We start from the raw sequence: 20,322 nt of genomic DNA, 5'->3' as shown, positions 1-20,322 counted from the left end.
ACACGTTAGTGATTAAAGAATTGATCGGACGGTTGAGAGTTATTCATGTTGAGTCTGATTGACGGAGATCTAGTGTGGGTTATGTAGTGGAAACTTCCTACTAACTAAAATATATTTCACAAGTCATAAAAAAGTTTGATTAAAATTTTATTTTATTTATAAAAAAATTTACACCTAAATTATTATTATATTGTTAAGATAAGCAAAGTCTTAAAGTATATATTATTGTAAAGTATCAAAGTTTTTTTTGAATAGTATTCTTTTATTTGTTCAAAATTTGATATATTGATTGGTCTTCACTTAGATATGTACAATATTGATTTGTTGGATTTCATTGGATATCTATAATTTTTTATAATAAATTTAAACGTATGATGTAGCGCGTTATATTTATTATAAGTTTGACGTGTTATATTTATTAATAAGTTTGACTGTAATTAAATTACTTATGTCTACTTTTACTGCTTCTTTATCTGTACAGTTTGTAATATTTAATCTTTGTTTCAGTATTAAATTAGGGGCGAACTTCTTTATCTAGTTTTTTGGTTTCTTGTTTGATGCCTAAAGTCTACATTGGAGTACCGACTAAATTCAAATCACGCACTGCATGGCTTATTTCGGGGTGACGTTTTCAACAAGATTTTTCTCTAGGTCGAGGGCTTAAATTTGAGACCTCTAATTAAAGGTGGAGCAGTCTCACAACTGTAAATCAAGGGCGAATTTACTAAGGAGAGAGGGATGTGTTGCGTGAGATATGTTCTCCCTTTTTTCTTTTTTTTCTCTTTATTTTGTTGATTTTTTTACTAGTCTTTCGATCCGTGCATTGCATGTGTACATCGAAGTTCTAAATATATTTTTGTGTAAAATAATATTGATATTATGACTAAAAAACCTGAATATATAATTATACATGAAAGAGTAATGTAAGTTTTTGTGAATGATCGATATAGATCTTTGATATAGTGATTTATTTGCTATAAAAATACAAAATCATAGTTTAATTAGGTATATGTGATATTTTTCTTATCTCATTTTCACATGATAAGGTCATTCTTAAGACTCAACTACATAAATAATAATACTTCATAATCATATAATTAACGATATTTAATCTTCACTTCAACATTATATTAGGGGTGGATCTACTAAGCAAAGAAGGGGTGTTATGTCACTTATTAATGCATGCATAACTCTTATTAGCTATCAAACAATCCAACATAAAACGCAACTCAAAATAGTAAATGTTATGACGTAATGCACAGAAATAAAAGACAGTGCAAAACTTCACTACTGAAAACAAAGTTCCCATGATGAATATCGAATCATAAAGGGGTGAAAAAGAAAAAAATACTGAATCACAAAGAGTTGCACCTAAGAAAAACATCAACATCCATAGTGTTAAGATTTTGAATTTGGGTCATAACTCATGGATAGTTCATGTAGACCGACTCAACATACATGAAATTTACAAGAATTTACTCCACAATCCAAACCTAGACCCACCCAATCCACTAGATTTTAATGGATTGGACATGGGCTAAGTTTGGACACAGTTCATTACTCTAGTAAAAATTATGCAAATCACATAGTATAAGAAAGAAATTACTTCATATCCCTACTCTTTCATAAATTACCAAAAATTCCTATTTTTAGTGTCTTTCGGATACATAATATTGCAGGCGGATACTTTAATTAATAACAGACGGATACTTAAATTAATAAGTTGTTCTTGTCAGTTTAACGCGTTAAATAAGGGATTAAAAACTGAAATTATAATTGACTCCCACTATTAACGCGTACGTTTCTTCCTTCAACCAATCAGTCTTTCATAAACCTCTAACTGAATTAGAAATTTTAAATTTTAAATTGTGAAACTTTCTCCATGTTCTTCGAAAATTCAGTAGAAGTGTGATTCAAAAAGTATTTGGAACACAATTTTGTGAATTTTAAATTTCAAATTGTGAAACCTTCTCCCTGTTCTTCGAAAATTCAGTAGAAATTTGATTCAAAAAATTTTGGAACGCAATTTTGTGAAATTTCGTAATGAATATTTCGATCTTGTTAAGATATTATGGATTGTGGAAAAGTAATGTTAGATACGAGCGATACATAAATAATGGGATAGTGGTATCTGAAATATTTCGTTCGTTTATCTTATTTCAGCAATTGCAGATGAATTGGATATCGATGAATTGAAAAAAAACATCGAGATCAGATACGTTGTTGAAGGTAATTCGTCTCCATTGTGTATTCGGAATGATAAATTGTACATAGAAATTAAGAAACATGAGGTGAAATTCAGTATATATCCTCTATGCATTGATACGTCGGAAAAAAGTTATGAAGAGATACAAAACTTCGATGCAACAACATGTGCAATCGTGTGTGTTGAGGGTGGAAAGATTCTTGATGCTTGCTTTTTAGAAGTACTTTTATGCTTCATGTCTAATAATTCTCAAATTTGATACTTAATTAAGTACTTTTAGGTTACTATTTTGTGAAGCAATATATGAAAAAATGTTATATTTTGAATTCTGGCTACATTTTTTTATTGTTAATTTCTGATAAAGTTAGTTTGGTATACGTTGATGTGTTTTTGATACTTAAATGTTTGTAAACTTTGTATTGGATAGAATAATAGTATCAATAGTTGTGATGTGTGCCAAAGTTAAAAGAGACAACATATAAAAAAGGTATCAATTGAATCAATTATATATCATATACATAATATTTTCTTCTAAAATTTGTATCTACTAATAATAGAGTATCGAAAGTTGTATTTTTTTTACCAATATTATGTATCATATACATACAATTTTAATATTTGTGGATGCAATTGTGTTTCATGTACATAATAATTTTCTGAAAATTTGATATCAGCTTAAAAAAAGTTAGAGTAATTTTAGAACTAATTTTGTGTATCTGATACTTAATATCTTTGTAACGATGTGTGCCAAAGTTAAAAGAGACAACATGTAAAAAAAGGTATCATTTGAATCAATGATATATCATATTCATAAGATCTTGTTCTAAATTTTGTATCTACTAATAATAGAGAATCGAAAGTTGTATTTTTTTTACCAATATTATATATCATATACATACAATTTTGATATTTGTGGACGCAATTGTATTTCATGTACATAATAATTTTCTGAAAATTTAATATTAGCTTAAAAAAAAGTTAGAGTTATTTTAGTATCAATTTTGTGTATTTGATACTTATTATCTTTGTAACGATGTGTTCCAAAGTTAAAAGAGACAACATGTAAAAAAGGTATCATTTGAAGCAATGATATATCATATACATAATATCTTCTTCTAAATTTTGTATCTACTAATAATAAAGTATCGGATGTTGTATTTTTTACCAATATTATATATCATATACATACAATTTTGATATTTGTGGACGCAATTGTGTTTCATGTACATAATAATTTTCTGGAAATTTATATCAGCTTAAAAAAAGTTAAAGTAATTTTGGTATCAATTTCGTGTATTTGAAACTTAATATCTTTGTAACTTTGGCATGAAATAATAAAAGCGTATCAATTTGAGATGTTTAAAGCACCTAAGTATGATATACATAGTTTTATGTAAATGATAATGATTTAGTATCATTTGTTGTGATTTGTACCAATCTTATAAGATATAATTTGTATCATGTTGTGTGAAGAATAAAATTTTGTTATTTGTGAAAACAATTTTGTATCATATACTTGATAATTGTATAAAAACACGTAATGTATCTTAAAACAATAGATCATCAATAATTGTCGGTGAATCGATATATAAAAATCTATTCTACATTAACAAGATCATCTTCTGTTGGTGGAGTGTAGTCACTCTTCGGCCTTGTAGATCATCATTCTCGCTAACATATTTCGTCTTGGCCTTGTTGAGACCATACTTTCATAACAATGTTGCATATCTTGTGTGAAGATAGTCACTTTGAAAATCATTAGATGGGTGTTGATTTCACTGCTTAGAAATTCAACAAAATCAACAAAAAACATTCCGCAGTCACTATAAAAAAGAAGAAGTACATTATAAAAAAAGATCAAATGTGTAAGTAAAGAAAAAATGATTCAATAGTTACAGACTGTCGCTTTCTTGTTGCATAATATCTTGAACAAATTCCACCTCAAACGAATGTTGTGGATCCAATAGTAACATGTGAATACATAAAATTACAGGAAAAAAAATACATACTGTTGGTATTGCAGATCTGGATATGGCCGGGGGTCTACCACTTTTCTTGGGTGTTCATGTGCCTCCTTTTTAGCTTTTGACTTCTTAGAACTTTGCTTAGCCATTGTTATAGGATCTTCATAATCAAAGATTTGATTAGTGTTGGTTGTGAGTATTTGGATAATCCCAATACTAAAAGACGGATGATCCATAAAGTATAAGAAAATATTTAAAAAATGAAAAAAAAAGTTGAAGATGAATAGACTACCTATTTCAAACTCTGAAATTGATTGAATGGAGAGAGAATTAGTTTGAATTTCAAAATTGGAATAATGAATCTGTTGAGAATAATGGGGGAGAAAATTTGGAGATGGAATCGTGTGTTGTGGGAAAATCTGAGGAGAGATTGAGGGCGAAAATTAGGGAATGGGAAAGGTCAATTTGGCTTCCAAAAAATAAAATATCCGATTAAGTTAAATTGGGAGAAAATTAAGGAATTTTTGTATTTTAATAAAAGAGTAGGGAAATATTGAGAATAGGTAAAATAATGTTGTGTACTTAAGTAATTTGTCCTTTACTCTAAGAAGCACAAATTAGCCCATTACTTTGGCCCAAATTGATGACCCATTCAAGTGCCAATTTTTAATTTTTTTTTTGGTCTTGATTGTCTTTATGGATAATTGGTTCTCTATAAAATTTGTCAAGATTTCTTTTTTTTTCTTTGTATAAAATCAGATTTGTCAATTCAATTTCATCTTTCATTCCTTTTTCTTTGTTGAAGGCTTACAATTGTTAATTCTGGTTGACTAGTAATTTTAACTTTGACTTAAAGCAAAAATATGACATATTTCTCATATTTTGGGGATCATGTGCATAATTAATATATACATAACAAAATCGACATAAGTCATAACTAACTAATACCCGCATAACTCTAACTAATAACCAAACGACCTTGAAGAATCAATTAAGACCTAAAGCAGTTGATCAAATATACATACACAAATACACATGTGTGCATATATAAATTATTTACGAGCTTTTTTTACATGTACTTAATGTTTGCGTTTTCTACCTATCTAGTTGACACGTGATTGACGTGAAACATAAATTTGGGAGGTGTCTAGATGATCATTTTGTAAGTTGGAGTGTTCAACTAACATAATGGAGAAAAGTTGAGGTATCTAAACATGCACACTCAAAATTGAAGTATTTACTTGTTTTACCAAATTTGAGTGTTTATTTATGTATTATGCCTATTAAATTATAGCTTCACTAATACTTAACACGAAATCGGCTGAATTTATTTTTGAAGCGTTTGAAATAAAATATTGCATCCATCCACGTTTATAAATTGAGAGAACCGTTTATGATACAAAAATTCTAAGCAACAATCAAAATAAATATTATATTTAAAATAATAATACAATACAAATATATTACATCATCCAAACAAGCTATTGGGCACCAAACGTAAAAAGTTTTTTTTTTTTTTAAAAGGAACGATTAAACTTAAAGACTCTCAAAATCTAAAATTGAGGTTGATACTTTTGGGTCTTGGGATAAACCAAAAAGTGAAGAGTGTAATATACAACTTAAAATTTGATTTTAATTAATAGCATGAGTGTTATGTTAATTATTTTCAAACTTAAGTGAGAAATTAGTCCAATAATTTGTTGATTATTGAATTAAATAAATATGGCGGTTGCTTTCTTTAATAGTTACTCCTAATATTTTTCTGATTAAGTGGTTTCATATAATTAAATTGAGTGTCACCAACCCTTCAAAGAAAAATTTCTACGTTATTGATTCATCATAAATATAAATAAATCAAGTCATCTCACACATCATGTGGTCATGTGGAGGTGTAATAAAACGTAATTAAGTAAATAAAGTAAATATAATCTTTTTTCAAATAGTTCAATTTTTTTCTATATAAGTTGGTCAAACAATAATTCAAAGCAATGGAGGAAAATCATATTTGTGATATCAAACGTAAATGTTTAGTACTAATTGCTCTTACTTCATAATGCAAATAAAATTAACTTAAAATATTTTGATCTATGTTTTAGTCCATTGCAGTTCAATTCATTTCAATCCAAGTAATCTCTGAGTGGTCAATAACTCATCCATTTATTAACTATTTTGATCCACTCACATTCCGTCCAACTCGTCTATTTAACACCTCTAATCATGCATTTAATTGCACAATTTACCCTTTAAATGAGTCGATCTTTAATTTATGTCCTTAAAAATTCAAACTTATGCCTAGCAGGACATAAGTAGGTTCTTCAAGAATAAAGAACATAGCTCATGAAATATTATGATACAAAATATAAACTTATATCCCCAAAAAAATTATTTGCACATAGGGGAAAAAGTGCAAATGATCCTGCATGCATGATCATAAATTCATCTCCTCTAATTAAAGCGTCTTCCAGCGGGTTAATCAAAGCAATTAAAGACTAACATTTCCATTGTTGCTCATAATGGAAGCATAATGAAAGTCGTCAAGCATAATTAATTTTTTTTTTAACAAAGGAACAAAATGAAATAATTAAATAAATAGAATTCATCGAGGATATAATAACAATAATATATTCAATGTAATTCTAGTGAAATTTGAAGAAGGTAGTATATAACACATATGAAAAGAAAATACAATAATGAAAAAGTCAGCTGAAAATAATGAAGAAAAGAACAATATCAATAACAAATATATAAGATGATAACCTAAGCAAAAGAAAAAGTAAATTGAAGAATAAGATATATAGTTGGATAATAATAATAATAATAATAATAATAATAATAATAATATACTGATATTGAAAACTAGATAATGTTTTACTATCTACTAATGATCTACCCCAATCTTTGACCTTCATATCCTCTTGTCTAAAATCATGTCATCGATAAGCTGCAAATGTGTCATATATTGTCTAATCACTTATTTTGAATACTTCTTCGGCCTATCACTATCTCTCTTTAAGTCTACTATAATCAATCTTTCACACCTCCTCACTGAAATATCTAAATATCATTTTTTTACCGGACCATCTGAGCATCTTAAAAAAGATCTTTAACTTTTTTGATAAATAAATGAAGATCATAAGAAAAGGTTATTCAACGTTGACCATGGGATTTTCTTTAATTTTTCAACATAATTTGATTCCCCTTCTTGATTAATTATTGCTGACATAAATTATTTAGAAACTTTTGTTATTAACCACACTTTCAAATGTAATCTCAATTTGTATATATACCAAAAATCACTAATCACACAAAGGAGTACATAAATCTTAGGCTTACAAAATACAAACTAAATATATACTATTTACAAAGATGCTAATACCAAAAATAATTTAGATCATTATAACACTCCAACAAATTATATAATATTGCACCACTATCTGTATGGATGATTAGTGGATTCCACTCAATAATTATCAAATTTTTATAAATAGGATCGAGAAATAATAGAAGGTACGCGGATCTTATTTTTATTTTTATAAGGTAGAATTTTTTTTGATAAATCTTTGATTGAAAAACATTAATTATATCTAGTTGACAAGAGAAAATGTCGATTGAGTTCATGTTAATGATTGTAATTTTGGCAAAAAGTTATCCACATTTTTTTTTGGTCCATCCCACCTACTAAAGGCAAAATCAAAATTTTCATTTTATAATTTTGAGTTTTAAAATAATAACTTTAAATGTTAATAACTGAGTTTAAATTTAATATTTAGCTGAATTCGTAATCTAACTTTTATCTCCTCCTCTGCTCCCACCTACCCCTTTTCTCTATTAATTGAGTCCATTTAGAGATATGTATATTATCCCACTTAGATGATTATCCTATTGCCATGTGAATCAACTTCAAAATTGCTAATATGATCTCATCAATAATTGATAATGCAAGTTCTTATTTAACATTATGATGTGATGCTTTTGCTAACATTTCACATGCATTCACTCTTATATTTTAAAAAAATTAGGGTGGAGCTATAGTATTGTGGATCATGAATTCGATTATACTCAATATTTTTAATTGATTTTTTCATATGCATGTTTGTCGAGTCAAAACTTTTAATAAAATGATTTGAACAATTAGTACTGGTGATTTCAAATATTTATCGAGCCATAACTTATAAGTAACTACTTACCGTAAGGCTTCCTCCCACAAGTGATGGAGTCATATGTATTCCTTTTTTTTTTTGGCTTCCCACACATGTATTCAAGAAGTGTTAATAGACATCTTTTTATTAAAAAATTATAATATATAAATAGGTAATATTCTTTTATATATATTATTGGCTTCCACTGCCTCCCACCTGTTCAATTATTTTTATTAATGGTGGACCAAGGAAGAGAAAGCGAATGAAAATGAATAAATACCTACAACAAGAATCATTATTATTTTGGGCAAATGAAATTAAAATATTTTTAAAATCAAGGTAGTTAAGATATAATTTCCTCTATTATCTACCTCTACTCTATATTTATATATACTCCCTCCATTTATTTTTACCGGTCTAGTATTACCTTAACACATTTCTTCAGAATCAATAAATAAAAGGGAAAAAAAACAAATATATCCCGAACTATAATAAATGGTATGCAGACACTCTTCATCATACTTTTGGGACATTGGTGCCCCTGTCGTCCAAAAACTAGAGCATATATACCCTTTATACTAGCGGACATACACGTGTCATAATCTTATCCACCGATCCGACATTTATTAAATATCAGATGGACGTGTAAGATTGTGCCACGTGTCCCTATTTAGTCTTCAGTTAGAGTGAAGGACATATATGCTCTAGTTTTTAGACGGTAGGGGCACCAATGTCCCAAAAGTATGATGGAGGGTATCTACATACCATTTACGATAGTCTGGGGTATATTTGTTCTTATTCCCTAAATAAAATAACAATTTTACTATTGAAAATGACTAATTAATAATAACAGACCACATAAAGATGGTTTCATAGAGCAACAAACAACTCTCGCTCTTTTCGGTAGAAGGATAACGAGTTGATGCCTTCCAAGTCCCGTAAAGCCAGATGAGCTGCTCCAATTATCTCTAAACGGTTTACACTGAATAAGTAAAAATAAACATCTATTTTAATAGACAAGTAAAAATAAACGGAGAAAGTAAACTATTTTTTTTTTTTTGTTTATTGCTTGAAGGGAAAGATTGTTTGTAAAAAAAATAAAAAAATAACAAAAACAAACCTTTCAAGCTTTCTATAAAAGCTCTATATATAAACTGAAACAGAGTATTTATAAAAAATCATCTCACATTTTTTCATTTTTCAAATATGGATGGAGAATCACAAATCTTGAAGAGCTCAGCTGGACACGGAAAACGAGGAGGATGGATTACATTCCCTTTTACAATAGGTTTCTTTTCTCGAACGTCTCAAAAAAGTTTAATAAGTTTAATCTGTTAGAGAGAACGTTATTGTTATTTCATTTACTTAATTATGTTTTTGAATAATTTGTAGCAACAACAGCGGGATTGAACATAGCAGCAGCAGGTTGGATGAATAACTTGACAGTTTACTTAATTGAGGAATTTGGAATGAATAGTATTGATGCTGCTCAAGTTTCTAATATTATGAATGGCTCTGTCAATTTTGTTCCTGTTGTTGCTGCTATTCTTGCTGATTCATTCTTTGGTTGTTTCTCTGTTGTATGGAGTTCTTGTTTTATCTCTCTACTGGTATATAATCTGATCCCCTACTTTTCTTGTTGATTTTATCGACTTACATTAGGATAAACTGTTTACATCACGTTTCTTGTTGAGTGCGGTCACTGACTAATTTAAGTGGTGCACTTGGTTGAGTGTTGATTGTTGAGTTATTTACTTTTCGGAGTTCAATTCCTACTTCATGCATTTTTTCCTTTTTTTTTTCTTTTATCGACTTACATTAGGATGAATTGCTTATATCACGTCTCTTTTTGAGTGTGGTTAGTGACTAATTTAAGTGGTGCACTTGGTTGAGTGTTGACTGTTGAGTTATGTACTTTTAGGTGATCAATTTCTATTTCATACATTTTTTTTTCCTTTTATCGACTTACATTATGATAAATTGTTTACATCATATCTCTTTTGAGTGCGGTCATTGACTAATTTAAGTGGTGCACTTGGTTGAGTGTTGACTGTTGAGTTATTTACTTTTAGGGGATCAATTCTTACTTCATACATTTTTTTCCTTTAGAGGAGGGTGCACCTATGACTTTAAAATTATCATCTGAATACGGGCCCTTTCATGTATCCTACTTACGTGGATTGTTTTGTGCATCATGCTTTCCTCGGCTGGTGTAGGTGGTTTGATAGATTATTCATACATCAAATTTGTTATTTTATTTTATTTTATTTTGGGGGGGGGGGGTTCTCCTTTTTCGTATGACATAAATAAACATAGTTCAATTATTTTTGTGTCACAATAAGTATAATTTTATAGTTTTGGTGCAATAAACTGAAAGTTGAATGACTATCAAACAAAATTAACTCTAATTTTACAAAAAAATGCCTTTTTTTGAGGATCGAATTTATCAATTTTCGGAGTTTTGTGTTTTTTCTCCTATGATACATAGACATAGTTCAATTTTTTTTGTATCACAAAAAGTATGACTTTATAGTTTTGATGGAATAAACTAAAAGTTGAATGACTATCGGTAAAATTAACTCTAATTTTACAAAATGCCCTTTTTTTATAATGCATCATTAAATTAGTTGTTATCTTCTAACTTTTAACTCATACAGGGCATAGTTCTCTTAGCTTTAACATCAACAATTGACACATTGAGACCTCAACAACTATGCACAAATGGTTCAGGCATTTGTATGTCACCAACAAAACTTCAATTTGCCTTCTTATACGGAGGAATCGCGTTGGCATCCATTGGATTAGGTGGAATGAGAACCAACATAGCAACAATTGGCGCGAACCAATTTCGCGACTCAAAGTACCAAAACATGTTCTTCAATTGGTTCTTCTTCACCATGTACATTGGGACAGTTATTGGTGCAACTGTTATTGTGTACATTGAAGACAATGTGAGCTGGAAATTTGGGTATTTTGTATGTGTAGCTGTCAATTTTGTTGGTTTAGTTGTTTTCTTAAGTGGAAGTAGATTTTACCATTATGCTAAACTTGAAGGTAGTCCTTTTACTAGTTTGGCTCATGTGATTGTGGCAACTATTAGAAAAAGGAAACTTCCAATTTTAGATGAGAATAATTGGTATAATGGACCACATGCCAATGTTGATCAAACCATGTCAATAGCACCTTCAAAAAGTTTTGGGTGAGTTCACTTTATCTTTCGAGTTAATAGTCAAAAACACATTTGAACTATCACATTTTCTCTAGTTTCACACTCTAACTACCAGTTGTTCCTTTTTCCTATCTGAACTATGCCCATCGTTCAGGTAGGAAAAGGAAACAACTGATAGTTGAGGTGTCATGTGGGAATGGGAATAACTGATAGTTGAAGTGTGAAACTAGTGAAAAAACAATAGTTCAGTTGAATTTTTGACCATTATTTGTTATGTTTTTTCTGTGTTATCATTTCAGAGGTGACAAATGAGCGAAGTGAGTCACTTGTGATGCAGGTTTTTGAATCGTGCAGCGTTAATATGTGAAGGAGATGTTAAACAGGACGACTCAATCGCGAAACCATGGAGACTCTGTACAGTAAGTGAAGTAGAAGACTTTAAAAGTCTAATGAGAACTCTGCCATTGTGTTCATCAAGCATATTTCTTTCGACTCCTATCGCGGTCCTAATTAGTTTGTCTGTACTTCAAGCCTTAGCCATGGACAGACATTTAGGACCTCATTTTCAAATTCCAGCTGGTTCAATACCTGTCATTGTACTCGTCACCACCTCGATTTTTCTTACAATATTCGATAGATTTCTCTTCCCCGCTTGGGAAAAATTGATTGGCCACAATGTTACGCCTTTCAAACGAATTGGAGTTGGCCATGTGCTTACTTTTATTGGCTTGGGAGTGGCAGCTTTAGTAGAGTCTAAAAGACTTAATGAAGTCAGAGACAAAGACGGATTCAGAATTTCTGTCTTGTGGCTCGTGCCACATTTAGTTCTTATTGGGATAGGTGAGGCATTTCATTTTCCAGGACAAGTATCATTGTACTATCAAGAATTTCCAACGTCGTTGAAGAGTGTTTCAACTGCCCTAACATGGCTAGTTATCGCGGTTTCATTTTATGTGAGTACCGCGTTGATTGATCTTGTTCGAAGGACGACTAGTTGGTTGCCAAATGACATAAATCAGGGGAGAATTGACAAGTTTTATTGGGTGTTTGCTGTGGTTGGAGTGGTGAATTTTGGGTATTATTTACTATGTGTTTGGTTTTACAAGAGAAAAGTTGGGAACAAAGTGGTTGATCATGGTGCATCTAATGCTTTCAAAAAGTGATTCTAGCTAGCATGGCTCGATCGAGTATGCAGTGGCGAATTCAGAATTTTAATTGATTTGGAGTCCGAGTTATATATACTTGTTTTTTTGTACATGTAAAAATGTTCAATCTCTATGGCAAGTATGTGTATTTGTTCGGTTTGATTTTTGTTATCTTGTTCTTTCAAAGTTTGTATGAAAATCCACTCTGTAATAATTAGGTTGTGTATTTAATCTTTTAGCACGCATATATCGCCTACGCTTTTGTAATATTACTTGAGTTCTATACATATACACAATACTTGATGCTAAATAGGGTTGAGTTAAATTCGATATCCATTTTCTTATCACTTCCGTTTCTCAAAAGAATCACAACCTTCCTTTTCTCTCAAAAGGCTCAGGGTGGGACGGATGAGATCCATTTGCTCTTAATATAATTTTTATAAACAGGAAATGCTTCCTTCTTTAATAAATCTTACATATATAATGCGAATTTGAATTACTCGAATTAATATATTTAAAGTTAAGATTATTGTGACAAGAAAAGTAATATTAAATTGAAATAAAAAAATAAAAATAAAGATAATATGATTAAATCACCCTTTTAATTAATATTTCTTAAAAAACACGCGGAAAAAAAGAAAAGATGACAAGTAAAATAGATCTGCGAAAGTGTATGATTATATAAAAGGAAAATCATAGTGCGATTGCAAGTGTATTTTATGATTTCTCTGGAACGTCGAATGCAAGCATTCAGAGATTTTAATCATTAATGGGCAAAACAATTTGAAAACGCACTGAAAAGAAAAAGCATTAATCATTTGTCTGCAAATTCTGAGAATATTTCAAAGCAAAGTCTTGACCAATGATGCTTCCACTTGTATAAAAATAAATAAATTGAGAAGTATTGAAAACACTTTTAAATCTGACGTAAATTATTGACAAAAGTGAATAGAGAGAGTAGCAAGGTAGATGTGTGGGGTGGTGGGAATCGGAGCTAAAGGGGGTGAGAATGAAGATGAAGCGTATTGGAGGATGGATAGGGCACAATGATTGTTACATCACTTTGTAGATATCTTGTTTTTCCTAGTTTCATTAAAAAAAATAAAGTCATTTTTCTAATTTAAAAAAAAACTTATATTCCTAGATAAAATGTTTTTTTTTCTTGAAAACGTTGATCAAACGAACATGAAAAAATAAAAAGCAAAAAAACATTTTTCTTCGTACCGAACACATCCTTAATTTATGTAGTCTTCTAGTCGAGAGTTAACTATTTCTTTACTAACTAATGTCTTCAATAAAGGCACTGTTGGAGCATTGCCCATGTTTTCTAGCCAAAGGTTAGATGGTTTAATCTTATTTTGGTTAGGTTTTGATTTTTTTTAAAAATTGATTTTAACTTTAAGAAAATTAAAATAGTCATTCATTATATCTATAAATAAACTTTGAGAATTATTTTCATGATAATTGGTATTACTATTTGAGGGGGTTTTCACGTAAAAATTTGATGTTTAATTTGTTTTCTTCAATTTTCACTCCAACTATGGGAGAATATAACTTTATAAAAACTTTTTTCTAATTTTTTAGATCTTTGAATTGAATTACTCAAAACTTCATAATTGCCAATAAGATTTTTTAGAACAAGATATCTAAGGTAGTGAATCTCAACACATGATTTATATTTTATTATTTTGAAATAGTGCATACTATTATAAGTATTGCTACTATCATATGTTAATTGTGAGGGTAAAAACTATATTTTAATATGAAAACAAAAAGACAATGGATTAGACGAGATATTTACTTTTGCAATAAATTAGGTTCAAGAAACCGATGAATTCTATTATCCAAGTTCAACAAATTAGTGATTTTGATTGTCCAAACCATTGGATAACATTAAATTAATATTTGATTCAGAAGATTGCTTAAGTTGGCCCCACTAATGTTTGGTATATCCCATCCATTTTTCACTCATCATTATTTTTTTCTTTTATTTTTTCCTATTATGACATTATTAGCAACCCTAATTAAACTCTTCCTAAATGTTATTTCAACAATTTCATTGGTCCAAATCCCAAATCTTTATATCTAACCGACACATGTCGGTTTCCTTTGAACCTAACACATCATGAATCATCTATATGCGATATCTCTATAATGGTAACACATTTCTGTCCAGCGGGTCGAAGATGAGCATATCATCGATATGCACTATTACTGCCCAGCGGGTCGAAGATGAGCCTTAGGTAGTGGAGTGAGAGAACCACCCATGAGATTTTGGTTGCTCAATTCCTTCCTTATATCTTGTCCGTCATTGCAGAAGAAGTGCTTCTTTTTTATTCGATGAGAATTGTTTATATATATTGCGTTGCATGTTATTAATAATGCCCTATGAATATTGACGTGCCTTTTCTTGCGAGGAAGATGCTGGAGACATGACCTTTTTATCCATCGATACACTGCAGGAATTTGTAGGCTATCACAAGTGAAGAAACTTGTGAAAGCAATATCACGACAGAAAGTAGATTAACAATTTTCATTCCGTCGTCTTCTTCATCATATAACCACATGTAATAACCGATTATTTTCATTAGTTAACATATAAAAAAAAAACTTTTATTTTCCTCTATATATAGTGTTAACTTGTCCACGACACGCTTGGTTAAGGTTTCTAGGTCTTTACTGTTACATACTTCAAAAATATGTTTCCTTCTCATTTGTTAAAATGTCCTTATGAATTAATGAAGCCTTTTGCATACCAACATGGGTTATGGTGCACTGGTGGAAGTGTTTCACCCTTAACCAGAGGTCTCGAGTTCGAGCCCTGGGTATTGAGAAAATACTGTTTGGAGCGCCACCTCCAAATGGGCCCTGTAGTGCGTGATCCGGATTTAGTCGGAGCTCTAATGTGGGCTCTGGACACCGAATGGAAAACCAAAAAAGAAAGAAAGAAGCCTCTTGCATATGGTTGTCTATGTTATTTGTAATAGAAATTGAATGAAATATCACTTTTATACCAATATAATAAAAGAATAAAATGTTACTCTGCAATATCTAAATCACAAAGAGCTTATATCTCTTTAATGTTACTCTACATTTTTCCTTTTCTTTTTGTATTTACTTTAATGATTTGTATATTGTCAATGAACTTAATTATTATTCATATGAATTTAAAATTCATAAATTTCAAATTATGACTCTCTATGAGTTAGTATTAATTACAAATACACATGTTGACTCTTCAGCTACTGCATGGCCCTGTTAGAGACATGCTTTTTTTTTTTTTTTTTTAAATTTTAAAATCGGCCTCAAAAAAATAGATCTCCGATTGAACCCCCAAAGATCAATTTCAAATTAAATACTATTTATTATTAATTTTTGACAAAATCAACCTTCGACGATCGTTTCATACGCACATTTATTAAGCCAATTTTTTTAATAAAATGATTTGAACTATTTGTACGTACTTGTGATCTCAAACATTTATTAAGCCAAAACTTTCAAGTACTTACCCCAAGAGTCCCTCCCAGAAGTGGTGGAATCACATATATTTAAAGGGTGTCGATAAACACCCCTTTATCAAAAAATATTACAATATATATTATATCGACTCTCGTGGCCTCCATCCTTATCATTTATTTTTATGAAGGGTGGATCAATTAGGAAGAGAAAGTGAATGAAAAGGAATAAATACCTACAACAAGAAACATTATTATTTTGGGCAAATGAAAATGTTTAAAATCAGGTTAGTTAAGATTTTTTTGCCTCAATATAGTTGAAGAGTCAATATGAATATTTGTAATTAACCACTTTCACGATAGAATTATGATTTAAAATTCATTTCTTTTTCATTTGAGGTGAGATTTTTCAATACTCCAACTCACGCCCAAAGTTGGACATCTAAAGCATAAACTATTTAATATAAGGGTCCAACATCGATAATAATAATTGGTATGTGCCTTGCTATAATACCATATAATTAAGAAACAAATTTTAATTTGGCCCCTAACTCAACTTCAAAAGCTAAAAAAGATTGTCCAAAGTCATCTAAGAAAACCACCCAACCCATTTTCATATAATATGATATGCTTTAATAAGTTCATCAGAATTCAATATTTTCAACGAAGAAAATAAATTTATATGTAAAAATTTATTGAAATGAAAATACGCCTCCACCTATCATGCACAAAAATTGGAATCCATGTGATACTAATATCATCATGCAATTGTAGATGTATTTTTATGAAGGTTGACTATAGTCTATATGACTCAACTTGAAGGGTCGGTTTTGAAAATTCGAATCTGAAAAAACGTTATGAGAGAACTCAAAATATTCTAAATCTAAGTACGCTAAGGGGAAAAAAAATCATTTGATCACATCGAATAAGATGTTTTTTTTTTTCTTTTCTTATTATTAACTTATTTATTTGAACGAATTAGAATGTGTTGAGTAGGATACTTTTTAATTTCTTATTGAAATTGGATTAGGATATTGTAATGTAATTCCCCTCATAGTACTTATTGATAACTAATCCCTTCGTCTAAGTGTTGCTTTAGTAAAAATATTCTTCTAAAATAATTATTGCTTTAGGAATTTAAGATAATAATTAGTACATTATTTTCAATTATATTTTCATAAAAAAATCATTTTTTAATAGAGCTTAATTCTCAAAAACATCGAATAAATAGGGGTAATTTAATAAAGAGATAAGGGTCTGAAAATATCCCAACTTTGGTCGAATTTGTTGTTGCGATACTAAACTTTCATGAGGACCTATTACCTCCCTATACTATTTAATAGGGTATTTTTTACACCCTGAACTATTTAATAGAGTATTTTAAAGGTATATATGTGCCCACGTGGACACATTACTATTTATAATTTTGCATTATTTTTTATGTCCACGTGGGCAAATATATATGTTTAAAATACTAAGCCATGGATATACCTAAACCCCATGCCCAACTGATATTGTCCTCCACATAGACGATGAACGCGGTGCTTAAAGCCCAACAGAAGTAATAAATGAATATATACCAATCAAAGAACATTGCTTGATGTTTTGTCTTATCAAATTGCTGGGTGCAATTGTAAAACGTGTGCCCGCGATCCCTATAGATGCTAGTGCTAGAGACACGTACAAAAATACATATTGGTTTGTTGAAGGGCTTGTGCAGAGATTGGATCCATCACCACATGCTTGAGGTCTTAATGCATCAATTGTTATTGTCAACAATAAAAGCAATATACCCTGAAAATGCAAAACAAAGAAATCAAAAATGTGGTTTTTCGATCCTTTTTCTATTTTCACGAGTGTTGATTTCACCGTTAGTCACTCACTAAGCTTAGTGTTTGTAACAAAAATAACTTAATAAGTTAGTGATCATCGGAGAAATCAACTCAACTAACAAGAGAGTTGGTTTTCCATACCAGAGCAGATATAAATGAAGAAATCGAAATGACAGTAAAACAGGCAAGATAAGAGTCAGCAATGATCCCACCAACAATGGGTAAAATTGTTGTCAATCCACTAACAACATTGAAAACTTTAGCAGCATCAATGCTCTTCATGTTGAATTCATTTATCAGAAAAACAATCAGATTGCTCGTCCACCCTCCAGACGCGAGCGATAATCCTCCCATGGTTGCTGAATTCAACAATCAAAATTGTTAGGTAGAGACAGAAACAAATTCAAGATTTGAAGTTTATGTATTCCTATCGTTAACTTAAGTTTTGAACTCACTACCTTTTACATATGTAAAAAGAATATTAAAACACAAACTCAAATCTTTAGCTTTAATATTTATGTTTTGAAAATCAAACTGCATAATATTTAGCTTTAATTTTTATGTTTAATTTAATATGAAGTGAACGAACAAAGCAAAACAAAAAAGGGTGGGGGGTGGGGATTAAGCTTAAAATGAAATCATTTTTATGTTTCAAGCTTCCATTAATCTCTAGCGAGGACGACAATAACAAGACATGAATAATAGAAGTAGAATCAAACGAGGTGTTCTTTTATTTGCTTTTAGCAGCTTTATAAAAATAGTTTGGAATTTGTTTATTAACTTTAAATTAAATAATTACATTTAGGTTTTATTTCAAATTTTAATGAAAAGAAATAAAAAGTCAAATTCATTGAAAATTCAATTGATTCTAATTAAAAATCGTTTTGATGAATAATATTTGAATTTGTTCAAAAATAACAATTATTATTTTGAAAGTAATTTAATTAGCTTAGACAATTAAAGGTGCAAGTTAATAACTTAGAGTAATAAAAAAAAGGAGAGTTCAATTAAAAATGAATAAAAAACAAAATTGCGGGGATTCAAACCCGCACCTGCATTGTGAGCAGGAGAACTTAACACCATTGCGCCGCAACAACTTATTGAGTTAAGAGTATCCAAAATATTAAATTTAACCATTTCAAGTAGCATTTTATTTATATATACGATATAATTTTTCAAACATCCTCAGTACATTATAGATCTGCCACTGATTATTGCTTTAGAAAAATATTTAGAATATATGGTTAAATTATCTAGAATTTCTTATACATAAGTTCCGATCATCAGGGTAGGTGCCAGCATTTTATAAACTTGGATTAGGTGGAAAATATCCTACTTGATTTCTTCTAATTATATAATATAATAATTTAATATACGAGTCCTCCAAAAATTATTGAGAACGTGTTATTATACTATACAACTTGATAAAGATACTTAGATAATTTCTTTTCATCTATTCTAGCATAAGTAGATAGAACTAATTACCTGATAATATTGTTGGTGACTAGTGAGAGGTAATATATTGCCGTCAAAATATTTAGTGGTAATTGAGTTAATGTCATTATAATCAGAGTTGCTAAAGTTTTTAGCGGCACTTATATAGAGTGTTGCTTATAAACAGGGGCGGATCCACCCTTACACTCTATTTGGATCATTGTTACCCATTGTTTCATAATGTATTGTATTGTATTGTACTCTATTGTACTCTATTGTATGGTAGATACAATGTTTGGCTAGATTGTATTGTTTATTGTTGTTTAATAACATTTTAATTGTTTGGTTTGATTGTATCATATTGTATTGTAATTTATAAATTTACTAAAATATCCTTAATTATTCTAGGGTAGGAGGTTTGACTAGAATTAAATAATATAAGGTAAGGGGTAAAATAGCATTTTGAAATATTATGTAAAGATATAATTGGAAAAAGCAATTAAGTAAAAATGAGAACACACCAAATCGGTTATTCCATAAAATAGGGGTTTTCATTGTTACGAAACAACGAAATTTAACAATACAATACATTTTATGTAACAATCAAAACAAACATTGTAGGTATAATAACGATACAATACAATACAATGGGTAACAATGATCCAAATAGAGTGTTAGTGAAGGGGTGTCGAGAAAATTAAATTACATTGAATATAGAAGTCAAATTTTGATTTTAATAAATAAGTTAAATTATGACACCTCTTGACATAAGTTAAAGGTTTAGTCTAGTGGTTAATGCGTTGCAAAAACTCCTTGAGGTCATGTGTTCCCAATCTTACTAGCCTCATTAATTATATTTTATTAGCAACAATTATATTATTATTGTTAAAAATTTTATCTGTTACAATACTCATAGAATTAATTGAAATGCGTATAAATTAACTCTGATTATTAAAAAAAAACAAAATGTTATGCAAC

The 20,322-nt window shown here is 29.8% G+C and overlaps 1 protein-coding gene across 1 annotated transcript; it reads left to right on the top strand.

The window, feature by feature from the left end:
• Positions 1 to 9,503: 9,503 nt before the first annotated feature.
• LOC125831986 (protein NRT1/ PTR FAMILY 2.7-like) lies at positions 9,504 to 12,641 on the top strand. The gene is made up of 4 exons (XM_049511115.1): positions 9,504 to 9,597; positions 9,702 to 9,919; positions 10,967 to 11,508; positions 11,816 to 12,641. The coding sequence occupies exons 1-4, from the start codon at positions 9,516 to 9,518 to the stop codon at positions 12,639 to 12,641; spliced, it is 1,668 nt and encodes a 555-aa protein (XP_049367072.1). The 5' UTR covers positions 9,504 to 9,515.
• The last annotated feature ends 7,681 nt before the right edge of the window (positions 12,642 to 20,322 follow it).

This window comes from Solanum verrucosum, unplaced genomic scaffold, assembly GCF_900185275.1.
Source record: "Solanum verrucosum unplaced genomic scaffold, falcon-dt-bn FXZP01000042.1, whole genome shotgun sequence".
Taxonomy (NCBI): domain Eukaryota; kingdom Viridiplantae; phylum Streptophyta; class Magnoliopsida; order Solanales; family Solanaceae; genus Solanum; species Solanum verrucosum.
This window is presented reverse-complemented; position numbering and strand designations above follow the sequence as displayed.

What these genes read in the sequence shown, in the direction of transcription:
- LOC125831986 (XM_049511115.1), top strand. Translation starts at nt 9,516, where the DNA reads ATGGATGGAGAATCACAAATCTTGAAGAGCTCAGCTGGACACGGAAAA. An exon ending in TACATTCCCTTTTACAATAG is followed by an intron (nt 9,598 to 9,701) that starts GTTTCTTTTCTC and finishes AATAATTTGTAG; the next exon opens with CAACAACAGCGGGATTGAAC. An exon ending in GCACCTTCAAAAAGTTTTGG is followed by an intron (nt 11,509 to 11,815) that starts GTGAGTTCACTT and finishes CTTGTGATGCAG; the next exon opens with GTTTTTGAATCGTGCAGCGT.